The sequence below is a fragment of the Protopterus annectens genome, chromosome 1.part2 (genome assembly GCF_019279795.1).
Source record: "Protopterus annectens isolate FY-2018-M chromosome 1.part2, PAN1.0, whole genome shotgun sequence".
NCBI lineage: Eukaryota > Metazoa > Chordata > Ceratodontiformes > Protopteridae > Protopterus > Protopterus annectens.
Window position 1 is genome coordinate 973,222,683 of NC_056727.1, and position 24,623 is coordinate 973,247,305.

At 45.5% G+C, this 24,623-nt stretch overlaps 1 protein-coding gene across 1 annotated transcript in view; it reads right to left on the minus strand.

The window, feature by feature from the left end:
- The window catches only part of LOC122792202 (S100P binding protein), a 779,512-nt gene that overhangs the window by 236,527 nt on the left and 518,362 nt on the right, over positions 1-24,623 (minus strand). The window contains exon 5 of the mRNA XM_044059933.1: positions 10,749-10,851. Within this exon, the coding sequence (XP_043915868.1) occupies positions 10,749-10,851 (103 nt within the window). The remainder of the gene's footprint in view (positions 1-10,748; positions 10,852-24,623) is intronic.

Sequence of the window (24,623 nt, forward strand, 5' to 3'; positions counted from 1 at the left end):
CAAAGGCAAAAAATACAGCCTCCATGCGACCCGATAACATCACAGGCTACATCCTACATGAAGTCAGGCTTGAACTTGCAGCACCATTAGGCAACCTATTCAACCAAAGCCCGAGTACCGGCTTTGTCCCAGCCAAGTGGAGGACAGGCACAGTCATCCCTTTACACAAAGATGGAATGTCCACCGGATCCAGGAAATTACAGACCCATCAAACTAACTAGCCTGATCTGCAAGGCCATGGAACAGATCATCATGGAACTCATTAACAGGGACACTGGCAACCTCCAAACACTCGATTCCACACAGTTTGGCTTTGTCAAGGGGAGGCCACGTCTGTTAAATCTGGTCAACTTCTTTCAGACAGTCACCAAAGCCATGGAACCGCTTACCCTAACCTGGCCAAAGCCTTCGACATTATTGCCCACTCGGGCATAACACAAACTCTCAACTACGCATCAATCCATATGTTATCAGATAGGTAGCAAACTGGCTCACTGATGGAACCCACCTAATCAAAATAGGGGAAGCCACGTCAAGCAGTAGACCCTTAACGAGCAGCATACCCCAGGGATCGGTCTTGGGGCCTCAGTTATTTGGGATATACTTCTCTGAAGTGCAAGCCAAAATCAGTGAGCTATGGCTAACCAAGTTTGTAGATGACTGCAAGCTGAACGCAGTCATCAATTCTCCAGGTGATGTGGACGCCCTTCCAAGAGGGTCTCACCCAAACAAATGATTGGTGCCAGAAACGTGGCCTCAAGCTGAATGCCAAAAAATGCATCATCAACCCTTAGGGGAGTGTGACGTCCCCACATCATTACATTAACGTCCTAAGTACACAATCAGTAGTGAGGGATTTGGGCATCCAGGTTGATGGCAACCAGTTTTCTGGCCACCATGTTGCTTCTGTTGTATGGAAAGCTTTCTACATGGCCCACCTCATAAGCAAGGGCATCTCATCCAGGGACAAAGATCATAACATCCCAGTATTCTTCCCTTATAAGACCAATTATTGAGTACAATGCCCCTTTCGGCATGTACCTTGCAAAGCACATGCAGCAGCTGGAAAGATCACAGAGGTTCCTCACCAGGAGGATCCAGGGCCTCAAACATCCACCCTACACAGATAGCAGAGCCTCAGTTTCATACAGATTCCTCAGAGGTGACATCTCTCTGACATACAAAGCAATTTCAGACCCTGCGCCTTGATGGTACTGTTGCATATCCAAGTGAAGCTCCACTCTAGCAACCCATACACGCAACCTCAACCTGGTCTGTGCTATCAATAGGACTTGTTGGCAGGACAGATTTGTATCCCACAGACTCACTCATCTGTGGAACAGATTCCCACTCTACGTCAGGAAGAGTACCTCATTATCCCTTTTTAAGCCCAACCTGGATAACTGGATGGGAAACAGAAAATACACCACTGGGACTCCACCTGTGCTCCCTGCTGGACAGGGGCTTTGGGTGCTGCTTTGTTTAAACATGAGCTAAACTCTTGGCTAGGCTTATAAGGGCCATAGCCTAGTAACCTCCTATGATCCAATGAATACTGAAACAGAAGAATAGGAGGACATCTGTTTTGACTGGAGACAAACAGATCAAAGAAATTCTGATCCAGGAATCTTTGCAAAGAGACATGGAAGACAGACGTCTTTTCATTCTCATGGATGAGAATGTTCCTAAACATTCTTCCAATGTTCTCTCTAAATAACCAGAGTGCTTCTGAATTTCAGAACTCTTTAAAGAACTATGGTTAACACCCCTCCTCCCTTTGGCCCAGATAACAATGGTTCTCCCGTCTGTTGAAAACAGCAAAGGGCAATTACCACAAGTTTCCTCACAGAACAGAATTACCTATATTGTGGGGTAGTCTGACACACCCAACCATTAACGGACTGCCTGGATGATACTGTTTTAACTTTCAGGTACCTTTTTCAGAGGATATGCAGCAGGTAAAGGAAGCAAAGAAACCTGCTACTAAAACATGATATACGGTTAAGAGTAAAGGATTTTCTATTTGGCGTCAGTCGAAGAACCAGAATCCTTTTAAGGCTCTGACTCATGATTCTTCAGTATTTGTGCAAGTTATTATCCCTGGTCTCATCATTCTTTTATGTTTCATCTCTTGACCATAGGTGCTCATCTGCCCCTAGACCCCAGCTTTCTTCCCTACCTCTTGTAAAACAGTTTTTAAAAGGAGTGTTATTTAACCATCAAACCTAGCAGGCAAAGGACATCTTGGTATCTTAATTTTGTACAAGAAAAAAATCTTCATTATTTCCCTTTGTACCTATTCACAAGGTCAATTTGACATTTTTATTCTTGAATACAGTGGCACCTATTGCTTTGATTTCCGCAAGAGTACATTAGTTACAATATCTTATGGGAATCATTCCTATCTCAGTTTTCACAAACATAGGATAACTGAGAACAAATTCTTCATGTCCAAAGTCATTTCAGATTTGCATTAAGCCAGGCTATTTGTCTTGGTTTTCTTTCTGGAGCCCCAAACAAAATCAGGCAGAAAGAAGTCCACACACACTAGATGTCCACAGGCAACTAAAGACTGACTGAACAAAGACTTTCAGGACTGCTAAGCAACTCTTTCTCCTTTGAAAGTACGAAAAATGGACAGTCAGTATCTAAACAGGCTATTTAGTCACCCCATCAGGGTTCTGGCTACTTCCTTGGCTTTTGGAAGGAGTGAACTCTGAAAACATATTAAAGGTAGCAACACTTATCTGTACACACATGTATCAAGCACTACAAACTAGATGCCCTCTCTAGATCTAGACCATTCTTTAACATCTGAACTCTGATCCAGCTTCTTCTTCCCTAACCACTGATATTCATGCCAAATGGCTTAAGGCCATTGCAGAAGTGATCTAATAATGAACATAGTACAATTGTGTAAGTAAATATACCCCAGCAGCGAATGTTCAAATAGATCACTTCTGCAAAAGCTGCTTCCCTCCCTTCATCCCCCAATTTTTCATGTGCTTTAAGCCAGAGTGCATGATTTGGATTGGTGTGGTCCATACTGAACACAGCTGTAGTCCTTTTCTTTGGTGAGTAAAAATCAAAACCACACACAAAACTGTATATTCACCAGTAAATATGCACAACTTTGGCAATATTATGGGCGGTATGTGGATGACAGTCATCCTATGGAATGACAGTGAGGATATGTTAAATGAATTTCTTGAGTTTATTGGTATAAGTACCGAATTTTTGGAATTTTCTCACTATTTCGGATGAGAAAATTAATTATTTAGATATTACTATAAGTAAAAATAGAATGAAATGTTGTTTTGAAACGACAATTTTTAGGAAACCTACTTATTCCAACACACTTTTACACTTTTCTAGTTTTCACCCTATATATCAGAAGAAGTCACTAATAAAAGGACAAGGGGTTAGACTAGCAAGAATGGTTTCAGACTTTTATGAGTTCCTAGGTCAAATAGAAATTCTTAAAGGTATGTTGGTTAGTAGAGGTTATCCCTTAGAATTTGTAGAAAATACATTAAAGGAGGTGGTATCTAAAAGGGAACAAGGTATATTTTTTCCACTATTATGTAAGGGTCCTAATAGTTCAGCTGAAGGTATACAAAGTTCTCAAGGTTCGAACAATAAGTCATTTCATAGTGCTGGTATTTTTAGATATAACCAGCAGTTTAAAAGTATAAGCAACATTATTCAACGTAACTGGAATTTATTTAATAACAATAAAGAATTCTTGCACATAGTGAGAACAGAACCTAATATTGTTTATAAAAAGGATACCACTATAAAAAAACATGCTGGAGAGGGTACAAGAGATGTTCTCTGGGCCCAAGGGGATGTTTAAATGTGTTTTTTGTCTGCAGTGCAAATATATTTTAGAAGGCACAGAGTTGTTTATCCCAAATTATGGTAAATATATATATATATATATATATATATATATATATATATATATATATATATATACATATATAAGAAAAAATTCACCTGTAATAGCAGGGCTGTTGTTTACATAGGGACATGCACGCAATGTTCTTGTTTTTACATCGGTAAGACCATCAATGCTCTTAGGAGCAGAATGTATCAACATTTTTACGATATTAAAAAACAAGATACAAAAAATATTTTGGCGGTGCACATTATCAATAATGAGGGACATGATTTTAGATTTTCAGTATTGGAACAAGTCACAATTGGAGATAGAGGTGGTCCCCTTAATGATTTATTGGAAAATAGGGAACTAAGATGGCAGTTAAAAACTAATGCAACATCATTTCTAGGCTTAAACACAAATACATCTATCAGTTCTACTCTCAGATTAAAATGTGAAGGTTATTTTTGAATAATAGTGACAATAACTAGGGATTTTTTGTGGTTTGAACATAATATAGCGTATTTATTAAGGTTTTTATTTTATTGTAATATGGTACAAAATGTATTCAATATTTTAGATGCCTCAATGGGGCTGTATTAATTCAACTTAATTCAATTTAAGTAATTTCATTGTGATGTCATTAATTATGAAGGCGTGTATTTGTATAAAAAGGGTTTAATTTATTATGGATGTGTATTCTGAAGAAGTTTTTATTAAAAAATGAAAGCGCTTAATATCAAGATATTGTGGATCTCGTCTTTCTTTCCTGGCGTTTTTTACCCTTTTCTTTGGTGGCTAGAAAGCTCAGTTCTGGTGCCCTAGAACTGCCTTCATACTACTACCCCTGAACATGGCAGGGGCAAGACTGTGTAAAAGTACTCTAAAGCTTTATAAGTTAGCTGACTGATCCTTGGCAGAACATCGCACACAGCTTAGGTTACTGCAACAGTAATTTATTCAAACATCTACTATTATATTACGTTTACTTTTGCAACTGCATTTTCTCTATGAGGGACTGCTGGACTGTAAGAAAAGTTGTGTAAAATCTTACCATAACCATAGATGAACTTCTCTTCCATGTAGGAGTATTCTGCACATGGGTTTACCCTTCAGTCCCGTGTACATATGGCTAGTATCCAAAAGCTTTCAGTCCTTCTGTGGCGAGTGAGATGTCTAATGTAGGCAAGATTTCGTGGGCCATAAAGGTGACGGTGGCAAGCACCAGCCCTCAGAACAGAAGCCCCAGTCATAAGGGCAATGCCATATCATTGCCATCCAGGAAGGAAGTCCTTAGCTGACAGAAGGGGAAGGAGGGAGGGAAAGAAAACTGCAAAATGGAAGAGAAGAACATCTATGGTTATAAGATTTTACACAACTTTTATATGCCCTTCTATTCCCATGTTGCACTATTCCGCATATGGGTGGAGTGCCAAAGCTCACTGAGATTGGGGTGATGGTCTACAAGCAGACTACAGGAATCCATGAAGGACAGCCCTGGATATGGAAATGTGGTTGAGTTTGTAGTGTTTGGTGAAGGTGTGGACCAAAGGCCAAGTAGCAGCTTCCAGGATACTAGAGGTATCCAGTCTCTTGAAGAAGGCCCCAGAAGAGGTAATTGCTCTTAAGGAATGAGCCTTAATTTTACCCTGCAGAGACTTACCATGGAACTGGTAACAGAAGGTGATGGCCTTGGAATTCCAAGTAGAAATAGTCTGCTTGGTCACTGCCTTCCCCAGGGCTCTGGGGTGAAAGGATACAAAAAGTTGGTCAGCCTGTCTGACAGGCTTGGTGTTGTGCAGGTAGAATCTGATTTGCTTGTGTGCATCCAGGGAATGCAGCATACTCTCACAGTCACCTTGAGGGTTTGGGGAAAAAAAGCAGGTAGGTGTATGGCCTGATCGAGGGACAGGTCATTAACTACCTTGGGCATGAAGGACGGGTTAGTCCTGAGGGTGACCCTGTCCTTGTGAAAAACGAGGAATGGAGGAATAGCCATAAGGGCTTGGAGTTCAGACACTTCGGGCTGAAGTTAGGGCCACTAAAAACAGTTTTCCAGGTTAAATTCTTTAGTGAAGCTTTATCAACTGGCTCAAAAGGTGGTCACGTAAGCTTCTCAAGCATGTAGCTAAGGTCCCAAGGCAGGGGGAGAAGGTCTTCTGGGGGGCCTAAGGTGAAGTACCCCCATGAATAGTTTGGAAGGAAGTCTGGATGCTAATGGGGGATCCAGAGGCAGGCATGCAGAAACAACAGACAGGTGGGCTTTGACGGATGAATAAGCCAATCCAGTCTGTAGTAGCTCATACAAATATTACAGCACTAGAGGGGGTTCACTGAGAAGTGGATCCAGCTATCTTATGACACCATACAGTGAAACGTTTTCACTTTGAGAGACTATTTCCTTGTATTTGGTTTCCTGGCCTCTTGCAGGACATTGAGCACGTCCTCATTGTAAAAGTGTCTGAATGAGATCAGAATCTTATCAGTCAGAGGGGTAAGATGCAGAAAGCTGCTACTATACATGGATTAGTGACCCCTTGCTCTTTGTGAGAAGGTCCACTCTCGGGGGTAACTTGTGGTGACTGCCCTTAGATAAGTGAAGGAGTAAGGGGAACCAGTGCTGTCTGGGCCGATAAGGAGTCACCAGCAAGATTTTTGGGTTGGTCTGCTGGATTTTTAGCAGGACCTGTTCAATGAGTGTGTGTGTGTGTGTGGGGGGGGGGTGCATATAGATATTTCCCCTTACAGGAAATCTGAGAAGGCATCTGTTGCCAATGCCTGCGGTTCTGGTGTCCTGGTGCAAAAACCAGGAAGTTGCCTGTTGATGGAGGAGGCAAACAGGTCTATTTGAGGTATACCCGACTTGTGGACCAGGTCCAGGAAGACACTTCTGTGAAGCATCCATTTGTAGTTTGCGCTGATTCTGCTCAAATAATGTGTGTGTTGTGGAGAGAGGGAATGTAGGTCGCCTACAGGGTGATTGCCTGTGAGGTGGCCAATTCCCAAACAAAAAGGGCTAGTCTGCATAGCAGGTAGGACTTGCCCCCCCCGCCGTTGATATACCACAGTACAACGGTGTTATCTGTGTATATCAGAAGTGGCCCCTTTTGTAAGAAAGGAAGAAATGCCTGGATGGCTAGGAGGATTGCCCTCATCTCTGGCACTGATGTGTTCTGATTTGAGGTGCGGTGGGCACCGGCCCTGCACCTGTCAGTGGCCGAGGGTGGCTCCCCACCCCAGGTCTGAGGCGTCTGTGTGCATGACCTGAGTGGGTTGAGGTGGTTGGAGAGGAAGGCCCGGGCTGTGATTTCCCTGAGCCAACCACCATTGTATTTCCTTTTTCAGGCAGGGAAGAAGGGGTGCAATGTGCTCTATAGGCTGGTTGTGTTGCTTCCCGATTGACCGAAGGTACCATTGTAGCTTTCTCATGTGCAATCCTGCTAAAGGAAGCAGTCGTATGGTGGCTGCCATGTAGCCCAGAAGTTTGAGGTACTGCCTTGCAGTCAACTATGTGGAGTGAAGGACCAGGAGAAGGTGTTCTAACAGGGCACTCACTTTTGGTGGGAGCAGGTAAGCCTCCATGAGATCTGAGCGTATCCTGCATCCAAGGAATACAATGTCTTGTGTTGGTTGAAGATGGGAGTTTGGTAGGTTTATATGAAACCCCAGTGATTGAAGGAGGGTCACCACAAACTGGACGTGCCCTTGGAGGGTTTCTTGGCTGGCAGCCTGGATCAGCATGTCGTCCAGGTAGGGGAATATTTGTATTCCCTTTGTCCTGCAGTAAGCCACCACAGATGCCAGGCATTTGGTGAAGACTCTGGGTGCAGTGGAGATTCCAACGGGCAAAGCAGAGAATTGCAAGTGTAAGGAACCCACCAAGAATCCCAATTTCCTTTGGGAGGGCTCGATTAGGATGTGGAGGTAAACATCCTTTATACCTAAAGTAGCCAGGAATCTTTGTGGCATAATGAGAGGGAAAAGGGCTGGCAGAGTTAGCATTTTGAAGGTTGGGACCTTTAGAAAAAGGGTGAGCTAGGAGAGATCTACAATGTGCCCCCAGGGTCCGTCTTTCCTGGGGAACAGGAACAGCCTTGAGTAGAATTGTCTTCCTTTTGCAGTAGAGGGGACTGTCTCTGGTACCATAATCTAACAGGGTCTAGACTACTGGTTACAAAAGGTGCAGCTGCTGAGCAGGTGGTCAAGGTATGCCTTACCCTATGGGAGGGGAGATCCAGGACATAAAGTAACCTTTTAAAAATATGGACAGGACCCACTTATCTGACGTGAGATGCGCCCAAACAGGGATACAAGTGAGAGGCGAGTGGGTAGTGGAACAAAAGGAGAGGGAGGAGGAGGCAGGAGTGGCAAGAAGTCAGATGCTACCTGCCCTGTCCTGAAATGGGGTCCTCTGGCTACAGAGAAGTGATGCTCTAGCTGGAGGTGGTTGTTTCCTTGTGGGCTTACGAGACCTTGAAGGAAGAGCTGGGCGGGAGTACTTTCCAATAAACTGGGTTTTGGCAGGATAGTTTCTGTGAAACTTGGGGATAGGCGAATCCAGTAAATGTTTCAGGTCCTGCATTTCTTTTCTCGTTTGTTGCAGGGATTTGAAAAGGTCTGCCACCTTAGAACCAAAGAGCACAGCATTATTCAGAGGTGCATCATTGAGCTTTGCCTTGAAATCATCTGGCAAAGGTTGTAGGAGAAGCCAGGAGTATCTGTGTAAGGCAGATGCTAATGCTGCTGACCTGGCAGAGGATTCAGCAGCATTGTAGTTACACTTGATTGTGAGTGTCTGGTGACCTGAGAGGAGAGAGCCAGGAGAGAAGACAGTAATGTTTTGGGCAGGGGGATCTGGAATATCTACCAGGTGTTTGATGGCATATTCTAAGAGGGACAAGGTGTACTTGGCCATGTGGGTCTGGTAGTTTGTAGCACTAAAGACCAAAGTAGCAGAGGTATATATCTTTTTGCCCAACCTTTCCATAGTCTTGCTATCTTTGTCAGCTGGGAGAATGGTGGTAGTAGGTAGGAGTCTGGCAGCTTTGTCAGTAGAGACTGATAGTGGCAGGATCAGCTGTTGGGCACTTAATCAGATGTTTAGCAATGTCAGGCACCTTATAAAGCCTTTCTGCCCTGCGTGGGGCAGAAGGATGGGAATCAGGGTTCAGAGATGCAGAAAAAAAGGCATCTAAAAAGGCAGGCAGGCAGGATAGGAGGAACAGCAGATGGGCTGGGGGTTTCCATCTGAATGGGGTTGTAGTACCTCTTTTGTACCTCAGTCATTTCTGAGGATTCCCGTTTAAAGTGATCCTTCATCCTGCTTATTGTCTCACTAAAGGTCAAGCCTTCAGCTGGGGAGTCAGGGTCCACTGACTCCTCTGCTGGGGATCCATATCCCAAGGGGGAGGAAAGTTGTGAGTTGTAAGAAAGAGATTCCTCAGAGGAATCTCAAAGAACTTCCTCTTCCCTAGTCACTGTGTCAGAAGGTTGAGACCTAGGGCTCAGGAGAGGTGGAACCTGTAATAGCAGTGATAGGCCTCAGTGCCATAAAGGCACTGAAAAGGCTTTGACTGAAGGCCTGCCAATCAGGCATGCATTCTGTAAAGGGAGAAATGCGTTTCCTCTTTTCTCTCCTTTTAAGAGGGCTTGTGAACATCTGTCTAGAAATCAGAGATTGCAACAGCTCGGACGGCTCAGACGGTTCCCTCAGAAAATGCAGCCCCACCCCATCAGAATAGCCTCTGTGGCTGTGCCTAGGGATAGTATGGCATACTGAGAGGTACGCGTGACCTCTGGAGTGGCAGATCCGGGTCCAGATCCAGGAACCAGGCCTATGTCGGACATAGGTTGGGGATCGGCTGGATGAGGTTCAGCAGTGGACTAAGGCTGTAAGGTTCTGGCCTTTTTTGGCAGTTCTGCAGAGATGTCTGAGGAGCCCTCCATCCTTAACGTAAGCTGCTTCAGACATTGGTTTTCAAGATAAAGATTACGCGCAAGCGACTACGCAATGTTTTAGGCACGAACGCCTGGCAAATTGGGCAGGGCTTATGGTCTTGCAACTGTCCTAAACTGAAAAGGCACTTATCGTGGGTGTCCTTATGAGGGGATTTGACAGCCGCACTGACTCACCCTTCATGGATGACATGAACAAGAAAGACAAAATTTTTAGGACTGAAAAGGTCCCCAACGGGGTACTTATCTGAAAAAAGAATCAGACGTCAGCGGTAGCAGAAACACCTGGCGTACAACTGGCTGCTGAAATGTCCTGTGGGCTGGTGCATTGCTGAAATCACCTTTATGGCCCACGAAATCTCTCCTACGTCAGATGTCTCACGCACCAGAGGGACTGAAAGCTTTTGCATACTGGCTATATGTACACGAGACTGAAGGGTAAAACCATCTGCAGAACACTGCAACATGGAAATAGGACATGTGAACATTATTTGTGGCAAAGTCAAGCTTCAAAAAGAGGTCTGGGACACAGCTGCTCTATTCATTGGGGACATCTGCTAAAACTAAGTCAAACTAGAAAGGTGGACCACCACCTTTTCCCTACATTCCACAGAAAAGGATACACACTGCAGCAGTCATCTCTACGATACACATTTGACATTTTACTTATCCACTGCTCAGAATCTACTCTAAAGAGCTCAATACTTTTGTTGGATAAATTAAACAGTGAGGGCCAGCTAAAATGTGTGCTCCTCTTCAACCACCTAACTGGGCTACATGAGAACAATATTCACTGCCCAGAATACTAAGAAACCAGCTGAGGGCACGTCCTTGTACTTTTTACCATATTACAGAATTTGCAGAGAGCTACAAATGGTAGAACTAATGTTATCAAACTATGATTACAAACCTTGTTGTGAGGTCAGAAGGGTGCTGCCAGTGGTGTCGGCCTTGGTTTCTGTATTCCACATTAGCAACTTGGTCCATAAGATGAAGCAGCTCACCCATAGCTCCTACAAATGTATTAAAGTGGGAAGTAATTAACTGCAGTACACCAAGATAAAAGCATGGGGTGCAGACATGCATTACAAAAGCATAACTACTTACTGATCAGCCAAAGACATCAATTCATCCTAGGGACGGAGATAGCACCACTTGTGCACTTTACTAGAGTACTAAATGCTGGTTTATGAACAAGGACAGCTAATTTCTCCATCAAATAAAAGTAGCCAATGTATACCTTCTCAATCTTTTAATAAAATCATGAATCTCCAGTACAAGCACAACACAGCACAGATGAAAACTTCTCTAGTGCTTCGGCTACTCCAGCCTTTACAGAGTATACTTTTCTCATACTCTCCACTCTTAAATACTATTATTACAATCAATCAATTACATATGAAAAACACACAAATTAAAGGAAATCCTTCCAATGACGCTCCCTATTTAATCCCCCTGAGATCAGTGTATTGAATTTTAAAATAAATATAGATTCCATTTTCCACAATTTATTTTTCATAACTATATTACTTCCTTCCTTTAACCTGTCCTAAAATTGTGGCTTTTAAACCTTGTACATTACCATTATGATGTTCTTTAAAATGTAATGCCACTGGACTCTCTTACCTTCTCTATATCTAATATGTTCTTTCAACCTTTCTTTAAAACTTCTCTTACTTTCACCTATATATACTGTCACAGGAGCATTTCAATACATATACTATTCCTATACGAACACATGAACAAATTCCACTCTGGAAAAACTTTTTGCCATTGATTTTATTAAAGCCTTGTATGATACACTGACAGCAGTTGCACTTTCCACATGGGAAATGCCCTGCACTTCCAATTCTTGATGTCTTTTAAGAGTGACAATTTAAAACATTTAAAGGACTTAACTTCACATTTTTCTTTGTACAAAATACAGAGCTCTAGATACATGGTAGCCAAAAGAAAACTTCAGTTGAAAAACCACAGAAAAAGCAGGGCTCCAAGACTTGAAAGGATAAGGCCTTTGGCTGCAACCCAGATTATAACTTGAACAGCAGCTCAGCCACTAGTACAGTTTGGTATGAGAGGATGGAGTTGACTGGCCGATGTTGGTTTGCTCATCCTTTGCAATGCCATGACTTCCTAAGAACCACCCACCTACTCAGGGACTGGCTTAGAGCCAGTAGGAACATCCTCGATGCCTGCATCATAAAGATTTGTCTTTACATTTAGTTTTTTTTCAGTAGACAGCAACACTATCACAGAAGACTTTACAGTAGTATACAGTTTAAAGAAATGTATGTACTCAACATAACGTTCCATCTGTGTTGTTCATTTTCATTCTTCCTCAACTGAAGGAGCTCGGATAAGACTTGGCAGCTTCTACCAGATCATCTGATCCAAGAACTCTCAATCTCTTCCCTTTACCCATAATGCCCTGCCAACCTTATGTACCTCAGATTGTCTCTATGTGTAGAGGAACCAAACTCAATCTATCACAAATTAAAGGTGTAAGGGAAAAAAAGAAGTTGGAGCTCAAACAAAGGAACAGATGGGGCAGGTGGGTGGGAAGTTGAAGAATAAAAATGGACAACACGATGTTATGGTGAGTAAGTAAAGGAAAGTTGTGTAAAATCTTACCATAAGCAAAGATGTCCTTCTCTTCCATGTTGCAGTATTCTACATATGGGTTTATCCTTCTTCCTCTCGACTTCTTCCAGACAGGTTTCCAAAGATTGTCGATCCCTCTAGGTGTGTCGGACGTCTGATGTGGCAGCAGAAACATGAGCCATAAAAGTGACATCTGCACACACCAGCCCTCAGAACCTAAGAGAGGCCCCAGTCGGAGCCAGTCCTGTAAGGACATAGCCTGTCCAGTATCACCCAAGAGAGCAAGTGCAGTCTGACAACAGCGGAAGGAATACTGCAACATGAAAGAGAATGACATCTATGGTTATGGTAAGACTTTACACAACCTTTCTATGTCCTATTCCAGTGTTGCAGTATTCTACATGTGGGTGAGTGACAAAGCTCAGTAAGGATTGGGGGGTGGCCTAGATGAGTTTTTTTCCAGGAATCCGTGTAGGATAGCCTTGGAAAGCCCTGCCCTAGCCCTGGAGATATTGTCCCAATTTGTAGTGTTTGGCAAAGGTGTGAACTGAGGACCAAGTAGCTGCCTCAAGTATGGCGTTAGTGTCTAACCCCTTAAAAAAGGCTCCAGAAGACGCCATTGCTCTGGTGGAGTGGGCTTTGACATTGCTCTGCAAGGTCTTCCCATGGTGTAGGTAGCAGAAAGAAATGGTCCTGGAGATCCAGGCCGAGATAGTCTAGTTTGCTCACACCTTTCCCAAGGGCTCTGGGGTGGAAGGAGACAGTTGGTCAGATTTCCTAAAAGGTTTGGTTTTATGAAGGTAAAAAAAGAAGTTATGTACTCACCATAACGTTCCATGTTTGTTGTCCTTCATCTTGCCTTCCTTGGCTCGAGGCTAGCCCCTATCCCAGCATGCTTAGCAGTACTTACCCAAACCTTGTTTGTGATAACCCAGTACTAGACCATACAGTTAAGAAAAGGATATACTCTAGCCTACATATCAGTGGACACCTACGTATTAAGGTGTAAACCATCAACAAGAGTAAGAAAGGGAGACTAGGATTAACCAAAAGGTATGGTAAAAAGGAAACTCGGCCAGTATAACAAATAAAAACAAAGAATTCCTCTTGATCCTCCAGGAAGGGGGAAGGAGGGTGGGAAGCAAGAAGGAAGGCAAGATCAAGGACAACAAACATGGAATGTTATGGTGAGTATATAACCTCTCTGTGTTATGTTGTCCGTATCACACCTTCATTCTTGCTGTTTGGGACCGCATCCCCAGCACCTGATTCTTGGTTGGCTCACTGGAAAAAACTCTTCAGGACCATGGTACCAAAGGATGCCCTGTTCCAGGAGGCCACATCTACTTTGTAATGAGTGATAAACGTATGAGGATTAGCCTATGTAGCTACTGCATAGATAGAATCCAAAGGCAGCCTGGCTTGAAAAGCAATACAGGTAGCCAAGGCCCTTGAGTGTCCTTTAATTTTCCCTGGAAGTTTTTGTTTACGCAAATCGCAGATATGTTTTATAGTGTCTGAAAGCCACATAGATAACGTCACCTTTGAGACTGCACACCCTTTTTTATTGTCAGCAAAGGATATGAATTGGTCAGATTTTCCAAGGTCCTTGGTCCTATGTAAATAGAAATGCAACTGTTTATAAACGTCCAACTGAAGAAGCTTATACTCTGCCTTGTTGCCATGATTGGGGAAGAAAACAGGAAGCTCTATGGACCAATTCAAATTATAGTCAGAACATACCTTGGGTAAGAAAGAAGGGTTGGTTCTGACAGAAACCCTATATCTTTATGGAAAATCAAGTACAGGGGCCAAATAGACAAGGCCTGTAATTCTAAAACCCTTCTAGCTGAGGTAATTGCAACCAAGAAAAGGGTCTTCCAAGACAGAAACTTGAGTGGACAAGAAGCAGATGGTTCAAAGGGGGGGGGGGGGGGAGAATCAGAGCATCTAAAACTAAATTTAGATCCCAGGGGTGGGGGAAGAGGTTCTCTTATTGGAGGTCTTAAGAGGTCAGCACCTCTTAGGAATGTCTTGCATAGCCTATGGGACATTATATTGGATCCCATTTCTCCCATATGGAAATTAGAAATAGCAGCTAGCTGAACCTGAATAGTAGCTGCAGCTGCTCCTCGCCCAAAGGTTACAGCAAGAAATTCAAGAATCTTTGAAATGGGTGCAGTAGAGAGATCAACCTGATTTTTGCCTGCCCAACAGGAGAACCTCTTCCATTTACTAGCATAAAGTTTCCTTGTAATGAGCTTATGGGAGGAAATCAAAATGTGTTGAACTGCGGGAGAAACATCGGGAAGCCTGGCTAAGACCGGAAGTGAAGAAACCAAGCTGTAAGCTTGAGAATTTGGATGGAAGGATGGAGAGCCCCCAACTGATGCATCAAGAGTTCTGGCGCTGGGTCCAGGATTGAAGGCTCCTCCTGCAGATGAGGCCAAAGGAATGGGAACCATATCTGACGAGGTCAGTAAGGGGCAATGAGGATTAACTTGCAACCCAACGACTGTGCTTTCTGAAGAACCTTGGGGATCAGGGGAAAAGTTGGAAAGGCGTAAAGCAGTCCCTGGGGCCAATCGTGAACAACTGTGTCCCTGGGTGACTGTTCCGGTGGTGGGACTAGGGCAAAGCAGCTGCTGCATTTGTTGTTGAGGGGGGTGGCAAACGGATCATAGCATGGCTGGCCCCATTTGCGAAAAATCAAGTCTGCAACTTCCTGCTTCAGGGACACTCGTGAGGCATCAGAATAGCCTGGCTGAGCTTGTCTGCTATCACACTGGACTGCCCAGGGATGTGCTTTGCAACCAGAAAGCATTGGGAAGACATCGCCCATTGCCAAACTCATAGAGCCTCTTGACACAAGGGGTAAGACCTTGTTCCACCCTGTTTTGTACCATACTACTGACATATTGTCTTGTCTGAATTGCTATAGTCCCTGAAGGCAGAGAAGTCCTGAAGTGCTTACAATGCCAGAAGCACCGCTCTCATCTCCAGGACACTGATGTGCAAGTGGTACTCATGTTTCTGCCAAGTCCCTTGAACAGTCTGTCCCAGATAATGCCACCCCCCAATCTGGGAAGTGTCAGTCATCACTGTGGTTACAGGTTGGGGGGTGGCATGCCTATTGTTACCATAAGGTAATGAAGCCACCACTCCAGAGCCTTTTTGCAGGATTCCGTGATCAGAATCTGATGGGATATGGGTAAATCCTGGAATGACCATTGTGCAAAGAGGAGCCACTGCAGAATTCTTATGTGGAAGCGAACCATAGGGACCAGAGTGACTGCCGCTGCCATAAAACCCAGGACCTTAAGGACAAATCTTGCCTGAATTCTCTTTTTTGTCAACAGCATTGCAACTTGGCAATGGATCGTTGCTACTGTTTGAGGCAGCTTTGCTATCATAGCCCTTGTCTAAATCTGCCCCTATAAAGGTAATACACTAAGGCAACTTTTAGTAGTTTATGGTGATCCCTAGTTGAGAACAAGATCAAATTGTGGATTCCCTTGACCTGATTAGCTGATACTCGGTGGTGTCAGTAAGGAGCCAGTCGTCTAGATATGGAAACATCTGGAATCCTAGACGCCTCAGGTGAGGTGCACCTACTGCCATGCATTAAGTGAACACCCTGGAGGCTGTGATAAGACCAAAGGGCAGCGAGCTCTGAACTGATGGTGACTGGCTCCCAGCTGGAAGCGTAGATATCTTCTTGACCGTCTGTCCATTTTATGTGGTAGTACACATCCTGGAGATCAATAGAGCACATCCAATTGTCCTGTCCCAGAAAGGGAAGAATGGACTGCAGTGTTACCAACCGGAACTTTGTCTTCCTGACTGTTTTGTTCAGCCTGCTGAGATCCAATATGGGTCTCCAGTCCTCTGTTTTCTTTGGAACTAGAAAGAACCTTGACTAAGTTCCAGATCCGATTTGGTCTGTTGGGACTTCCTGGATGACTCTCTCAGCAACCTTTGAACCTCTAGGTTTGTTTGATCCCAAAGATTGGGTGGAACATCTGGGATAGGGTGTTTTGCTTTTGACAGGGGAAGTTGGGAGAAGGGGATATTGTAACCTCTGGATATTATCGATAGTACCCAAGTATCTTCTGTGATTGTCTGCCAGGCTTTTGGTACAAGGATAATCCCCCCCCCCCGACAGTCTCCGGAGTCAGACAGTTGGGCCTCCCTTCAGGAGCACTGGAAGGGCCTACCAGAGAAGTTAACTGTCACCCTGACTCTGCAGACCCCCCCCCCCCGCGAGACCGGCATCTTCCGGTATTTCCCTCTCTGCCCCTTGGGGAAAAATCTCTGTGTCAGGCGAAGCTCCCTGGGATTTCCGGAACCACATCTTTCCGCTCTTCTGGCCCTTAGGATAAAGCCTAGATGGAGCAGAAAAATGTACTCCCATGGCAGAGAGACTTTTGCCATCCTGTTCACACCTGGTAAGAGTCTCTTACCTGAGGCCCGAATAAAGATGAGCGATCATTGGTAAAGGAAGAAATGAAGGGCTTTGCAAAATTACAAAGGTGCATCCAGGAACGTCTGTTTAAGGCCACCTCTATCTGCCGCCCTGCTCGTCCCATCGGCTGCGTAACAAATTGGCCGCATGGAGGGGTTAACCACTGAAGTCAAGGTCGCAAGCTGAGAAGCCGCCTTGTCCAAGGCTCCTGTAGCTCTAGGGTCCTGCAAGGTATCTCCAAATTCTGAGGAGATCCCTTTGAAGCCTTGTAAAGTGGGACAAACAGTTCAGCAACCTGAGTGTAAAGGTCGCTGAAGAGAACATACACTTCCCATATCTGTCCATCGTATGAGACTATTTGGTGGATGGACAGATGAAGTTTCCGCTAATTCCTTCTTGGTGGCTGCTGCCACCACCGCAGCATCAATGGGAACACCTTTGGATAATAAGGCTCTGTCTTCAGGGGCTGTTATGAATTTACTGGGCCTCTGCGGAACTGGTTCCATCGTGTCTGGAGATCTCCACGCCCTTAGACTCACCACGTGCAATAGTAGGTCGAAAGGAGGAGATACCCAAAAGGTGGAAGGTCAGAAACCGAACGCATCCAGGTACACTCACTGGTCTTCAGAAGGGGCAAGGGACTTCCAGGCACCCCTCTATTTCTAAGATGTATGAAAAGGAGACATCTTCAGAGTGGGACCAGGGGGACCCTTCAGAGTCATCCAAGTCTGTCGGATGTCAAGGACTCCGGGGAGTCCACATACTTCCTCTTGCAAGTCCTCTTCCGAGGGACCTCAGGGGAAGTTTCGGAAGAAGTGGGATCGCCCAATGTGGCGTCCTGCAGCATGGGTTCTCTACGCCTGGGGCAGAGGTGAGGTTCAGAGTCAGACAATGGCACCGAAGGCAAAGGAGCCAAAGGAGCAGAGGGTGGAGTTGTCTCAGTAGACACCACACTCCATCACCTTGAAGGCATCACGGTCCTGACCCAAAAGAGTCCCCTGCTCCGAAGAAGCCTGAGACTTACAAAACAAGGGTGATGGCTCCGAGGACGATGTAGGAGCCGAGATGACCTGCGCCGAAGTTCCGAGAGGGAGAGTAGGGGCAGACAAGGGTCTGATGCCACTCTCCCCCTCGAAGCTGACGAGGGAGCATCGGTCCCAGATCCCTTGATAGAAGAGGGTATCGAGGAGATCGGAGTAGTAGTTGGAACCGAAAAGACTGGAGGTTACTGGAACAGATGGTTCCACCACGACGACTTCCATACACTCCGGCTCAGAGGAGTTGGAGGAGGAATTGAGACAGTTGTTGGTTGGGCTGTTGGCACCGTTTCCATCTGGGATGGGCCCGAAAGTATTTTAGCTAATGCTGTTGTCCTAAGAAGCCTCTTCACCACCCTCGCCACATCATCATCCGAGAGGCTCCTGGATGATAGAAAGGAATGGGTTGAAGACTGGTGATCGCCTGCCACAGATTGTAATAAAGGAGACTGTGGAGCAGACCGCACCGGTTCCAAGGTAGGAGACCTAGATCACTTATGAGGCCTTACTGGATCCGAGACAACAAAATGAGCCGTAGGTGAGTGTGTCTTGTCGGAACAGTCGGGATCCAACCTAGCTCGATACTTGTCCTTCTCTTTAGATGGTTCTGAAATCGGAGCCAAAGAGGATGAAGGCTTGGGCTTGCCCGTTTTTTTTGCTGGCTGAGTACCCCTTCATAGAAGCATCAAAGGGGCCCTTCAGTAACCCTCTTAAGATCAATTTGTTTTCTCTCCTGCAGGACTCGAACTGAATGCATGGCAGATAGAACACGAATCCTGCAGGTGAACTGGCCCTAAACAATGCAAGCAACTCATGTGACATATGTAAGGGACATCTTTTGGCAGTACGAATCACACTTTTTGAAACCTGAAGGTTTAGATTCCTTGGCAGTATCTTTTGACATAATGCCGAACAGTACCATCTGAAACTATAAAAACACATTAACAAAAAATAAACAGAAGAATACAGTCAAACCTTTTTTTTTTACACAAGCAAGAAAGAAGAGAAGGGGGGAAAGCCTCTAAGTTAAACGGTGAACTCCCCACCAAAGAAGAGCCTCTAACTTAAACGAAAAGGCGAAAAGACAGAAAAGACGAAGAATCCTCTAATTTAAATGGGTTTAGAAGAGGGGAAAGAGGCCTAGAGAAAAAACAATTAGTCTACAGTAATAAGAGACACTGATGGGATAGGAAAAGGTAGAAATACGCAGAACTACTTCAACTTTAGGTAATATAAATAAAAAAATTTAACTCCAAAAATATAAAGGAGAAAAAACACTTGGCCTGAACCAGCATTTGCAATCTCAACGCTGAAAGCGGCAAACGAGATCTGGGTAACTACCACTAGGCATGCCGGGATAGGGGCTAGCCTCGAGACAGTAAACGCTCTCGAGCTATAGTATACGGCAGAGTCAGCCGAAGGGCTGCCTGAGGCAGGACAACCCATATGTCAGGACTGCAGCTGCATTCTTGAAGGACATCGAAGGCAAGATACAGACAACATAACATCCTAAGTTGTCTGTGGACGTCTAGGGAATGAAGTACCCTCTTCACTATCACCCTGCGGGTTAGGGAAGCAGGTAGGCAAGTGGATGGCCTGGTTCAAGGATAGGTCATTCAGTACTTTGGGAGTGACTGACGGGTTAGTCCTGAGAGTCACCCTGTCCAGGTGGAAGACTAAAAATGGTGGTGTAGCCATAAGAGCTTGCAATTCTGAGACCCTTCTGGCTGAGGTCAGAGCAACCAATAAAACAGTTTTCCATGTGCGAAATTTTATGGGAGCTTTGTCTGCTGGCACAAAGGGGGCTAGAGTGAGTTTTTTTAATACACAGTTAAGGTCCAGGGGGGGGGGGTTTCCTGGGTGGCCTCAAGTGTAGTACCCCTTTGAGGAACAGCTTAGCGGAGAGTCTGGATGCAAGGGGAGGCTCCAGAGGAAGGCAGGCAGAGATAGCAGACAAATGTGCTTTCACAAATGAGTACGACAGCCCTGTCTGCATGAGTTCACACAAATAAGACAGAATGAGAGGAATATCACTTTCCAGCAGGTCCAACGGTCTTTTGTGACACCAAATAGAAAACCTTATCCACTTAGAGAGGATTTCCTGGCCTCCTGCAGGACAGTGAGCATATCCCCGTTGTATAGGTGTCTGAAGGGGATCAAAATCCTATCCGCCACAGGGTGAGGTGCAAGAATTGCCACTGTAGGTGTACGAGTCCCCTTGTTCTGTGTGGAGCAGGTCCACTGAAAGGGGTAAACTTGTGGTGATTGCCCTTGGACAGGTGAAGAAGAGGGAACCAGTGCTGTCTTGGCCAGCAGGGGGTCACCAGCAAGACTTTGGGCGAGTCCTGCTGAATTTTCAGCAGGACCCTTTGCATCAGTGGGAAGGAGGAAATGCAGGCAGGAATTTCCCCTTCCAGGTCATCAAGAAGGCATCTGTTGCTAATGCCTTGGGGTCTGGTGTCCTGGTGCAGTAGCCAGAAAAACATCTCTTTGCAGTATCCATTCATGGTTGTCTGAAGTGGTTCTGCTTAGGTAATCTGCCTGGGAGTTGTGCAGGGATAGATGTAGGCTGCCTGGAGGGTAATCCCCTGTGAGGTAGCCAGTTCCCACACCTGCAGAGCTAGTCTGCATAGACGGTAGGATTTGGTCCCTCCCTGCTTGTTGAGACACCACAGGACTGTGGTGTTGTCTGTGAATATCTTTAGGGGACCCTGCTCTAGGTATGGCTGGAAGGCCTGTAGAGCTAGGAGAATGGCCCTCATTTCTCTCACATTTATGTGGTCTTGTCAGAGTCCGTCCACAAACCTTGTACCTTCCTTTTCCCTAGAGTAGCTCCCCAGCACAGTTCTGAGGCATCTGTGTACATGGTCTGGGAGGGAGAGGGTGCCTGCACAGGCAGACCTGGGTTTCGGACCACCTGAGCCACCCACCATCTCAGTTCCTAATGTATGCCGGGGAACAACGGCTTCCTGAACTCCAGTGGGTGGGGTGTTAGGTCCACACTGACCAGACGTACCACTGAAATTTCCTCATGTGTATCCTTGCTAGGGGCAGCATGAGAATGGTAGCTGCCATGTAATCTAGAAGTCTCAAATTGTTTTGTAGTCAGTTCTGTTGACTGTATAGCAGAAAGAAGGGGGTTTTAAAGGGATACCACCTTTTCTGCTGGAAGAAAGGCCTTCATGAGGTCTGTCCTGATTCTGCAACCCAGGAAGACAATATCTTGTGTGGGGTTGAGGTGGGACTTTGGGGAAATTGATTATGAACCCTAGAGACTGCAGGATAACCAGAAGGTCCCAGAGTGGTTTTGAAGAGTTTCCCTGTCTTTTGCCTGGACTAGGAGGTCATCTAGGTAAGGGAATATCTGGATTCCCTTTTCCATGCAGAAGGCGATGACTGGAGCGAGGCATTTTGTAAATTTCCTGGGTGCAGTAGAAAGCCCAGAGAGCAAGGCACAGAACTGAAAGTGAGATGGGCCTGCCAGGAACCTCAGGTATTTCCTGTAAGCGGGCTTTATAGATATGTGAAGGTAAGCATCCTTTATATGTCCAGGGTTACCATGAAACCCTGTGGAAGGATGAGTGGAGGGACCTTTAGGAAGAGGTTGAGGGGAGAGAAGTCTAGAATTGGCCTTCATGGACTTTCTTTTCTTGGTACCAAAAAGATTCTCGAATAGAATCTTTTTCTTTAGCTTGTGCCACAACAGACTCTATGGTGCCCTGAACAAGTAGGGTTTGCAGAACTTGAAAGAGGAGGGGTAGATGACTGGGGGGGAGGTCCATCCTTGAATGGGTGTGATCAGGACATGAAGTAGCCATCCTGTAGGATGGACATGACCCATTTGTCTGTGGTAATGAGTGACCATGCAGGGAGACAGTGAGAGATTGGTAGAAAGGGGGTGGATGGGGAAGTGGGGGCTGAAATTTTGGCAGGCAGTCGGACACTACCTGCGCTATCAGGAAAGGGAGCCCTTTGGCTGGAAGACTGAGACAGCATACTCTGAGGAGGCTGTCTTCTGGGGGGTCTTCTAGACCGGGAAGCTGCAGGCCTGGAGGATTTCCTGATAAACTGGGTCTTAGTCGGTTAGTTCCTCTGGAACTTGAATAGGCGAGACCAGGATATGTTTTAAGTCCTGTAATTCTTTACCTTTCTGTTGTAAAGATTTGAACAGGTCAGCCACTTTTTCACCAAAAGTGCCGAGTGGTCCAAAGGTTCATCCAGGAGTTTGGCCCTGAAGTCATCTGGGAGAAGCTGTAGTTGCAGCCATGAGTATCTTCTTAATACTGAAGCTGATGTAGCTGACCTGGAGGAGTCTTCAGCTGCATTATAGCTACATCTCAGGGAGTGTCTATTCACTTGAGAGATGAGTACTATCAGTGAAGACAGGGAGGCCTTGGCTGCACAGTCAGGGATGTCTTCTTAATCTTTAGAGGCTTTGTCTATGAGAGCTAGTGTATTTGGTCATATGGGTTTGGTAGTTTGCGGCTCTAAATGAGAGGGTGGCCGATGTATAAATTTTCTTGCCCAACCTTTCCATGGTCTTGCTGTCTATCAGCTGGGAGGATAGTAGTGGTAGGCAGAAGTTTGGAGGCCTTATCCGTAGAGATGGAAATAGTGGCTGGGTCAGCAGGAGGGCACTTAAAGAAATCTCTCCATCTCAGGAACTTTATACAGTCCGTCTGCTCTCAGAGGAGCCAGAAGTTGGGAGTCCGAGCTAGTGGAGGCTGAGGCAAAAGCATCCAGAAAAGCATGTTGAATGGGAGGGATAGCAGAAGGACTGGGACTGTCCATTTTAATAAGGTCATAAAACCTTTTCTGAACATCAGACATATCAGAGGATTGCCACTTAAAATGGTCTTTCACTTTAATAGTTTCCCCAAATGTAAGATCCTCTACAGGAAGTCAGGTTCAACAGAGCCCCTCCTCAGGAGAACCATATCCCAAGGGGGATGAGATCTGGGAGGAGTAGGAGAGTCCTCAGAGGGGTCAGACAATTCCTCTTCCTTAGGCTTCTCTAACCTCCTTTCCTGGGTTGGAGGTCTGGGACTAAGGAGGGGAGGAGCAATGGCAGAGGGTTCTGCTGAAGGCCTAAGGACCATAACAGCATTGAACAAACTCTGTCTGAAGGCCTGCCAATCTGGCATGCTTTCAGAGGTAGGGGTGGTGTGTCTATATTTTTTTCTTTAAAGGTCTAGCCAGAGTCTGGCTAGGAATAGGCCTAGGGTCACTGATAGGAATAGTGGAGGCAGTGTTCTGTGAGCCCCAACTGAATACTGGTCCCCCCTGGCATCTAGAGACGGCGTGGGTAAATCCTCTGTGGATGTGTCGTCCACTCGAGATTTTGCGGCTTCCTCAGAAGTACCCGCTATATCTGTATTGGCATATGTTGGATCCTCAGACAAGCTGACATTGGCTACATACTGAGGTGTGGCAGAAATAGGCGCAGCATAAGTAGTAGGCCACAAGGTCTTGGCCCTCTTCCTAGGCAGATCAGATGGGGTGTCGGGTGTGGACTACATACCGAATGCCGTTTCAAGTGTGCTGATTTTATAAGTACAGGTGTAGGGCTTGCAAACTGCGACAAAAGGTCTTAAGAACACATGATCGGCAAATGGCACAGTTTTCATGGTGTTCCCTGCCTAGACAACAGAGACACTGGTCATGCGCGTCTGTGGGGAATCTGCCGACTGCACTTGCCCTTACTGGATGACATTAACAGACTATAATAATCAACAAAATAGGACTGAAAGAATCCCCAACAGGGTACTTAACTGACTCTTTTTAGATCCAACGTCCGCAAGAAGCAGGAGAACCTGGAGTACGACTGGCGGCTGAAAAGTTCTGAGGGCTGGTGTGTGCAGCCGTCACTTTTATGGCCCACATTCCTATTCTCACGTCAGACGTCTGACGCACCTAGGAGGACTGAAAATCTTTGGAAACCTGGCTGGAAGAAAGTACAGTTTTGTACCTACCATAAATGTAGATGTTCGAGTGCTAATACAGCTGCAGTCCTTACATATGGGGTTCTCCTGCCGTCAGGCGGGTCCTTGGTCGGCCGAATTCCAAAGTCTAGGTCCGGCGTCGGTTGTTATCGCCTTCTTCCCTGACGTCAGTGCGACAGGGGTATAAAAGACACGTCCGACGCCATTTTCTTCAGTCTTTCTTGCCCCAGATGTCAGGTGCCCACAGAAGGAAGGCAATACATAATTTATATATCTATGTATAGTCATGCAATGCAATATAATCAAAATTCAGTAGTTGCAAGCAAATACACCATAGAAGGATAACCCAAACAGGTTGTTTGTGGAGGAGTTAGCCACTAGGCCTGTGCCAAGAGGGGAAGGAGGGAGGGAACTCTGGACTGCAGCTGTATTAGCACTCGAACATCTACATTTATAGTAGGTACAAAACTGTACTGTGTTCCTCATGCATATAGCTGCAGTCCTTGCATATGGGTAGAATCCCAAAGTTACGCACAGGGTGGTAGGCACTAGGTGGAATCAGGCGGAGCCAGAATGCCCTGCAACACAGCAGTGGCAAAGCCTGCTCTTGTTTTGGAGTATAAAGGTAGGTGGTAGTGTTTAGTGAAGGTATGCACCGAACTCCAAGTGGCTGCCTCCAAAATATCTTTGGTAGGAACTCCTCTGAGGAAGGCTGTAGAGGTAGCTGTGGCCCTTGTGGA